Genomic DNA, 8,831 nt, shown 5'->3' on the forward strand with positions numbered 1-8,831 from the left:
GAATGTTTATTATATGTTCATGGTTTGTATTGCGAAAGAACTGCATAATACGAGCTGTTTGTGACACTTTTTCATCACCTGGGGTAATGAATACTTCTGCAATGAGTGTCGATTAATAATCGAGCTTTATTGTCTTTATAAAACAAATTGTTGGCGGACTACAGCTAATGAGAATGCGAGCATCACGTTATTAGTGGTCAATGTCAACAAAGTAATTTCAGCACAACCTTGAATGACTTCACCTCGGCCCCGCCCCCGCCGCGTTGTTATTGGAGTAGCTCGTTTGGGGGCGTGACCCGCCAGCCTCTTGTGTATATATCCACCACTTCGTCGGCTCGATGCTGATTTACATGAGAACCAATAATAAAGGAGCAACAAACGCGCTGAATGCGTTTTTGCAGGAAAAAGGAGAAGGCGAAGACGCACGTTTTTCTGACAGCAGAGGATTTGTGTGTTTTTATCAAAACGGACTGGCGAAAGGACAGTGACAGCATTGAAAGAAAAAGACGGTGGATTTTCCTCTCCTCTCAGCCATCTTGACTGCTGCTGCTCACCGCACTGAAGGCTCGTCTTCTCCTGCTCCATTCAAAGTAAACACAGCCGTGCCGGCCACTCGCAACTCCATGCAAGCTCCACGGAGACGCGAGATGGGCTCGCCGCGAGAAATCTGACCGGACTGAAGGCGGGGGGTGGAGGATTTGCGGGAGTATTTGGATCACGGGGAAAAAAAAGAAAAGGAGCCGAGACGCGCCACTGTTTGGAGAGATGGAGCCCGACCTGTTTGGGATTTACCTGCTCCTCTCTCTCACCCTCCTGCCCAGATCCAGCTGCACCACCGCGAAGGAGATCACTTGCCAGGAAATAGCCGTGCCCTTGTGTAAAGGTATCGGCTACAATTACACTTACATGCCCAACCAATTCAACCATGACACGCAGGACGAAGCGGGACTGGAAGTCCATCAGTTCTGGCCTCTGGTGGAGATCCAGTGCTCGCCTGATCTCAAGTTCTTCTTGTGCAGCATGTACACGCCGATCTGTCTGGAGGACTACAAAAAGCCGCTGCCGCCATGCAGGAGCGTGTGTGAGAGAGCCCGTGCCGGTTGCGCGCCACTCATGAGGCAGTATGGCTTTCCATGGCCGGACCGCATGAAATGTGATCTGCTGCCGGTGCTCGGCAACCCCGACACGCTTTGCATGGACTATAACAGAACAGACTCAACCACCGTGTCGCCCGTCCTACCCAAGCCCACCAATCATCCTGCGAAGGGCTTCAACCCACCCAAAATGAAGTCAGGTAGACCCAGCCCGCCTCGGAAGTACAAGCCTGCTGCGGGCACCTGTGAGGCGGGTTGTAAATGCTTGGAGCCAATGGTGCCGGTCAACACGGAGCGCCACCCGCTTTACAACCGGGTGAAAACAGGCCAGATTACCAACTGTGCCCTGCCTTGCCACAGTCCCTATTTCACCCACGACGAGAGGGCTTTCACAGCCTTCTGGATCGGACTGTGGTCCGTGCTGTGCTTCGTGTCAACTTTTGCCACAGTTGCCACCTTCCTCATAGATATGGAGCGCTTCAAGTATCCAGAGAGGCCCATCATCTTCCTCTCCGCCTGCTACATGTTCGTGTCCGTCGGCTACATCGTCAGACTCATCGCCGGGCACGAGAAGGTGGCCTGCAGTCGGGACTTGGATGTGGAGCACATCCACTACGAGACCACGGGACCGGCACTGTGCACGGTGGTCTTCCTCCTTATTTACTTTTTCGGCATGGCCAGCTCCATCTGGTGGGTCATCTTGTCGCTGACTTGGTTCCTGGCAGCTGGGATGAAGTGGGGCAATGAAGCCATCGCCAGTTATTCCCAGTACTTCCATTTGGCAGCGTGGTTAATCCCCAGCATGAAGTCCATAGCGGTCCTGGCTCTGAGTTCTGTGGACGGGGACTCCGTGGCTGGGATCTGCTACGTGGGCAACCAGAACCTGGACAATCTGCGTGGCTTTGTCCTAGCCCCTCTGGTGATTTATTTATTCATAGGCACCATGTTCCTTTTGGCTGGATTCGTGTCTCTGTTCCGGATCCGCAATGTCATCAAGCAAGGTGGCACCAAGACTGACAAACTGGAAAGGCTCATGATTAGAATCGGGGTCTTCACGGTGCTCTACACGGTTCCGGCCACCATCATAGTGGCGTGTTACTTCTACGAGCAGCACAACAGGCAGAACTGGGAAATAACTCACAACTGCTCCAACTGTTTACACGAGCGGGACCGCAGCAGGCCGGACTACGCCGTCTTTATGCTTAAGTACTTCATGTGCCTTCTGGTGGGCATCACATCCGGAGTGTGGATCTGGTCCGGCAAGACTTTGGACTCTTGGAGGACTTTCTGCACCAGGTGCTGTTGGGGCAGCAAGGCCACCAGCGGCTCCATGTACAGCGATGTGAGCACGGGCCTGACGTGGAGGTCAGGCACGGCCAGCTCTGTGTCTTGCCCCAAGCAGATGCCATTGTCGCAGGTTTGAATAAAACAAAAAAAACAAAAAACAAAAGCAGCTTATGAGGACTGCTAATTGTTTGGGAGATAACCCATCACACCCTGTCTTAAGCAATTTGCATTGTAATGAACTGCTGCTGAGGTGTTGCCCTCCTTCCTCCCCAAACTGTGGGGAGGACATTGAAACAATGTCCAGGCATTCACACAGGTTTAATTCCTCCCCGTTTGTATGAATTCGAGGCTCAACTCCAATTTTGGGGGCATTACTTCTTGTAGCCAGTTCTTAACAAACTTCATACAAAGCATTTTTTATTAAACATTTTTCTACCTATCTTGTGCCAGATAATGTTGAAATCTCAATCATGTCAAATATGGTTTAAATTAAGCCTTAATAGTGCCCTGGTGTTCTTTTTTTTTTTTTTACGGGTCATTCATTTTGTAATTTCAAAAATGTATTTATATACTGTAAAGCTGATGTACATTTGTGTATAAAAAGAAAAGTTTATAACTATTGTATATTTGTAAAAAGTGTAGATGTCTTTTTGTGGGAGAGCAAAAAAAAATATGACTTCTATTTTGACAATAAAACATTTGATAAGTTTAAAGCGGATCACCTTTTTGTGTGCGTGCGTGTGTTTGTGTGTGTGTCTTGCTGAGCATGCGTGTTTTTGCGGTTATCATTTTTTCTTTTTTTTTTTTTTTTTTTTTAAGGACGACAGCTTTTCAGGGTCTCCAGCTAAAGAGGAAGCCCTTTTAACCGTCAGAAAGTGGTAATTAGAGGCAGGGGTTGAGTTGGAGCATCTCCATAATTGTTAAAGTCCTCTTCACATGCCTGCAGAAGCCTGCTTTCTTAATTTAGTAAAAGGGGTACCGGCTGAATGCAGTATAAACGCGGGGGAACGGACTCTTTTCATCTGCACAAACTTTGATCTTTCTTTTCTTAACAGCGCCGAATAAAGGTGGTGTGTGTTAGGAGTGTCCGTCTGATGTGCCAAGGTTCCCCTAAACGTCCCCATTTGGAGGCTTTGATGGGCATTCTGCAATTGAAAGCGCATTTTGGATCCTTCGCTTCTTGGGCGATCGTCAGGAACGAAACCTGCCAGTGCTCTTGGATCTTGTGTGTATTTTTTTTTTCTCCCTCTTTTTCTGCGGGCCTGAATTGAAACATCTCTCCATCGGGCTCAAGCTGTGTTAGCAAGTGCAGCGGCCTTGACATGAATGATTGTGAAATTGCAAAGAAAGAGCCACAGGTGGTCTGTTCACATGATCTCACATCTTAGGAGTGTCTAATTAAGGTCTTTTTTTTTTTTTGCAACAAATGTATCTTGTTGTGGACTTAATTAAGCCGTCAAGCTTTTATGGGAAGTTATACTGTAACAGTTGAGAAATGCTTTTGATCAGCGAGTCAGCGACAATGTGCTTTGTAGACATTCAGTGTACAACTTTTGAAAAAAAAAAAATCTTCATTACTGTACTATATGTATTTACAATATGAAGTGAACAGAAATTTTAAGTCACAACTACAGGCTTCCCCCAAATATATTTTCCATCCACCTTGCACATTGTTTATTCTGGCCTTTACCTCTAAAATGTTAGCCAAACAAAGCACCAGCTAATAGTGCCACCTAGTGGCCAAAGAGCTATTGCACATCTTTATGTCTGCCATTAAACTTGACATTCATTTGCAAATAGTACCCTCGTTGCCATAAATCATCTGTCCACCACGGAAGCATGCGCGGTCTTGCACTTGCACAAACACAGTGATTATCAAGAAACTTGGCTTCCTTTACTGGTTTGACAAGCCTCGTTGGAGCGGTTTACAAGGGTAAGTTCCAGGAGTGCCTCTGTGCATCACACAGTCCAGACTTGGTACGCAATGGCGGCAGGTCAAAGGTCCTATTTGATATGTTTTATGTTTTTTAATATTTGGCTTAATCTATTAGCATTTATACGGGGGGAGGGGCGAATTACAAACAAAAACACCATTTAATATCAAAGTCTTACTATATGTCGACATTTGGTTTTAAAACGTGGGAGTCCGAGTTACATTTGAACGCAGAATAAGTAAAACCACACTTTCCGTGGGTGTATTCTTACACTAAATCAAACGTCTATCAGCGACCTCGGAGTTGGGTGACCTTTCCAGATTAATGTTGGAACTTTCTGACCTCCAAGAGCAGACGTTTATTCCCCGTTGACTATTTGAAATGCCAGATGTTGGAAAAGTAAAAAGAGTTTCGCTTTATTCTTTTATTTTTATATATAGAAAATGTATCAGTGTATCAATTTTAAACCTTTCAAGACCAAGAGACAGACTTTTATTTGTTAACTGGCATGCCAAACAACAGAAAGGTTTGTTAAAAACACTTATTGTATTTGGTAAAGGTCATGACTTGCCTCCGTGTTCTTTGGGCGTTGTCCAGCGAGTCGTGCAATGTTAAATGGCCCTAATGCGCACACCTGCTGCCTATTCCAATCCCACAATCCCTAATTTACACACACACAATCTCACGGATTGATTGACATGTGCGTTTTCTTAAATAGCTGATGCTATAGACTTGTGTAATATGATTAAAGAGCAATAGATTGAAATATACATGTTGAAATTAATAAGCAAATATAGTTAAAAACGTTCAAATAAATTTTGTGATTTATTTAAATTACTTCAAATATTTTAAGACACTAAAGTAGTGTATGTGAATGAGTCAAAGTGTCATATTTTTCACATTTAGTGCTATCCAATTTTATTAATCGTAGTTCACAAAATTGACCACGGGAGGGCGACATTGCTATTGAATTATTCCCACCCGCTATTTTATTCACTCTTATTTTTTTGTTATTATTTTTGTGTCCAAAGCATTTCACTTTTGTATTTCTTTTAGGAATTATTATAAACTCAGTCTTTATTGAAGTACAATAAATAATTAAACGTACAACAAATAAAATATAGTTCTGTTTCATTGGCTCCAATGCCAGATTTTGTGTTTTCTTACCATGAAAAATATGCATGCTAGTATTTGTTGCAAGGTTTCAATAGAGGCATTTAAGCAGGTTAATCTGGTACTGCTGGTTTTAATAACTCGATTTGCATTTGTATTCACGAATTAGCAATGCAAGAAGCATCCTGATATCCATGTTTTAAATACTTAACTCTCATGAATTTAGTAGGTGACGTCCAAAAAGGCATCCTGAGTTATGCTTTGTTGAGATTTATTACAAGAAAGTGTAATCTAATAACTGTTATGGCATTACATTTGATTTGAAAAGTTGTTACAAAGTGTAAAATTCACTATTTCACATTTTGTGTTTTTAGAGGGCAGCACAATGCTAAAAAAAAATCACAACTCGCCATAAAGAGTCAATATATGCCCAAAAATAAAGTGCAACAAAAATGTTGTATTTAACCGTTGTAGTTACGTTACAAGTATGCACATCACATTTGAATCTAACTGTAACACTGAGGTTATTACAGAACAAAGAGATTAAAAACGGTAAGACAAGTTATCCAAAATCATTTACAGGATAATGTTCAGGAGCAACTTGTGCAAGAGAGGGAATTCACCACATCGGCTTTCGGTCTGTGCAATTTTCCTACAACATCTTCTTTGCCTATCTGCGACTCTTCCAGTATCTCTGGAACCTGCCAATAACATAAATATAGTGGCCACTTTGAACAAATGTATTGGTGCATCAGCAAGTTGTGCAAACAGTACTGAATTGTTGAACAATTTAGAAGTCAAACGAAGACCAATATACCAAATTGGTGAGAACACGAGATGAGCTTGTAATGATAAAACCAATACAGAAGTTTGTTTCTGGAAAATGAAAGTGACATCCCAAGGGGAAGCTTGTGGTCTCGCCACACGAAGGTGCGGCACAGCCGCGCCTGTGGCGATCTGAAGAAAACACCCCGTGGTCACTTCCCGTCTTGTGCGAGTCAAAGGGCCGAGATAGGTGAGATCGAGGAGGCCCCCGGAGCTTTTTGTTGTCACCTTGCAAAAGAGACCGCGAGGGAACAAAGATCAGGAGATATCGGCTTACACAAAGACGGACTCTCCAGGCATGGGAGCAGCTGATTTAGTATGGGAGCCTCCACCCACGGCAGCGTAGCGCAGACGAGGCTCACTTCAGCTGACTGTTAGCATTCTGCGAGACTGTGAGCGTTTGGCCCAAAAAATCTGCGCTTTGATCAAAGCGAAACCGTAGCGGACATCTCAGAGGGCAACAGTGGTCGATTTGAAGTAATGTTGCTCCTTTAAAGCTCGCGTGGCCCTGAAATAGAGTGACAACTTGTTTCCGTAAATACAGAAACCGATGGGGGTGTCCTTCAACTTCTGACGGACTTTACTTCCTCTAATTGGCATATAAGTCAAGTTCCTACTGGAAAAGTCAAACAAACAACCGACGACGGGCACGAAAAAACTCCTGAGCGTACGAGGCGCCCCAAGGTGGAGTCAAAGCGACGGGTCATGGCCTCTTTTATAGCCAATGTGGTCGGGAGCGGTGGAAAACAGGTGAGCTATACTTTTAGATTAGCTCAAGGTCGAAGTGCGCCCCACCCAATGAGGCTTCAGGCTTGCACATCTTCCCTTCCGCGACTCCAGGGAGTTATTCTTGACACAAGATATGGTTGCTTTGCATCAAAGGGGTATAAAACACAAGCACCAAAGAGAAGGCAACTCGATCTGTTGGCAGTTGGTTGATTAACCGCCAGTGACGTACAATGAGGTAGAACGGCGGGGGGATGCGACAGTTGTTGCCACTATGTAAAGCCCGATCTCAAGTTGCTCTCACGTCTTATTTGCTTGGTCTCATCTTGCATAAGCAAAAAAATCAATAAAAATCACACCCACTCGGATCTTTTCTCCTGACCATCATCATTCGATAGTTCGGCACCACTGCCCGGCTCCACCGAAGTGTACTGACCAATCGTGTTCATGCCGGCTCCTGTTGCTAGGGGCTCGTCTCTTTTGGGTCTTGGTGACACGGCAGGGTGAAGCCCAAAGTCCCGCCTGGGGGGTGGTGGCGGTTTGAGCCTGCTGCGTTTATTAACACAAATGGCTCTGGGGGCCCCCGTCGGTTCGAAAGGACAGAGAGCCTGCTCGTCACCTTCCTTTTCAAGAATCTCCTCATGGTTCCCATCGGCGATGCAGGCCAAAGGTTCGGAGAACCGAGGGGGAGAGTTTGCGTCCGTCGCTTTGCGAGATCTCCTGCTGCATTGCCTCTCGCGGTAACTCCGTCTTGGACCAGCCTCCGTTTCCAGAGGGTGACAACCAAAGGATTCATCAGGATCGGGAGTCCCCGGGAAATCGTGCTCGTCCTCATCAACGCGCTCCATCAACTTTTTTTTACTCGTCTGTCTCACGGAGCGCTTGACAGCACAAATAAAATCCAGAGCATTTAAAACGAGGGAGAGGGCGGACACGCCAAGCATGAAGTTGAGCATCACCGTCTTCTCGGTGGGTCTGGAGATGTAGCAGTCCACCTGGGTGGTGCATGGAGGGTGTTGGCATAGAAACCTCCTGGGGATGGAGAAACCAAATATATAGTAGTGTGCCGCACCAAATCCGGCCTCCAGCAAAGTCCGGAACGTCAATTGAAAAATGTATGCACCTGTGAAGCTGCGGACCAACGATCGCTCTACTCCTGTTTGGTTTTTTTTCCCAGAGGTCTTGACGGAAAGCCTTTCCTGGTACAGTTGTACAGTTTTATCCGGATTTAAGGAGCTCGTGGTTACGGTGAGGCCGTTTGACACCTTATGGATCACGTACATTGTAAAGATCAGGTAGGGCAGACTTAAGGTGACAAGTTGCACGAGCCAGAAGCGAAAAAGGGAGATGGGTGAAAATATATCATAGCACACGTTTGCACAGCCTGGTTGAATGGTGTTGCATACAAATCGCTCCTGTTCGTCCTGGTAGAGAGGGTAACCGGCAAGGAGGAGGACGAAGACGCGAAGAAAGATCATCACGACCAGCCAGACTTTTCCTGAATTAAAAACATCGCAGGATTAGAGGTGTGCTGATTTTTCGGTGACATATTTAAAAAAAAAAAAAAAAAATGAACAGCAACTTACCGATCAAGGTGATGCTTTGATTGATAGAGATGAAGATGAGTTCTGATGGACTGGATCCCGACATGTTCACTTAACTCATCCAAAAGATTTCAGCATCTCAAGTTTTGGGCCTTGCAGCACCTCAGCATTTGTCATCTTTTCATTTTCTCTTGCAGCAAACTCAATAACACTTGGTTGGACATACCCAACAGCTGCCAAAGTTCCGGTCGCTAAAATCCAACTTGATCCATGATGAGTTCCCCCCAAAATGCTCCCGTACTTCCTCT

The 8,831-nt window shown here is 45.2% G+C and overlaps 2 protein-coding genes across 2 annotated transcripts; one reads left to right on the forward strand and one right to left on the reverse strand.

Annotated features, from left to right (window-relative positions):
* The first annotated feature begins 335 nt into the window (after positions 1–335).
* On the forward strand, positions 336–3,079 carry fzd8a (frizzled class receptor 8a). The gene has a single exon (XM_088282870.1). It carries the CDS (start codon positions 766–768, stop codon positions 2,515–2,517), a length of 1,752 nt encoding a protein of 583 aa, XP_088138996.1. The 5' UTR covers positions 336–765; the 3' UTR covers positions 2,518–3,079.
* Positions 3,080–6,456: 3,377 nt separating this feature from the next.
* On the reverse strand, positions 6,457–8,629 carry gjd4 (gap junction protein delta 4). The gene is made up of 2 exons (XM_088283370.1): positions 8,566–8,629; positions 6,457–8,477 (listed from the first exon to the last, which is right to left on the reverse strand). Exons 1-2 carry the CDS (start codon positions 8,627–8,629, stop codon positions 7,333–7,335), a joined length of 1,209 nt encoding a protein of 402 aa, XP_088139496.1. The 3' UTR covers positions 6,457–7,332.
* Positions 8,630–8,831: the final 202 nt, after the last annotated feature.

The sequence above is a fragment of the Idiotropiscis lumnitzeri genome, chromosome 19 (assembly GCF_059441095.1).
Source record: "Idiotropiscis lumnitzeri isolate Australia: NSW breed Sydney's pygmy pipehorse chromosome 19, RoL_Ilum_1.0, whole genome shotgun sequence".
Taxonomy (NCBI): Eukaryota; Metazoa; Chordata; class Actinopteri; order Syngnathiformes; family Syngnathidae; genus Idiotropiscis; species Idiotropiscis lumnitzeri.

Bases quoted from the DNA above. Each gene is read 5' to 3' on its own strand.
- fzd8a (XM_088282870.1), top strand. From the start codon at position 766: ATGGAGCCCGACCTGTTTGGGATTTACCTGCTCCTCTCTCTCACCCTC.
- gjd4 (XM_088283370.1), bottom strand. From the start codon at position 8,629: ATGTCGGGATCCAGTCCATCAGAACTCATCTTCATCTCTATCAATCAA. The intron at 8,478-8,565 runs GTAAGTTGCTGT...TTTTTAATTCAG, and splicing joins TCAAAGCATCACCTTGATCG to GAAAAGTCTGGCTGGTCGTG.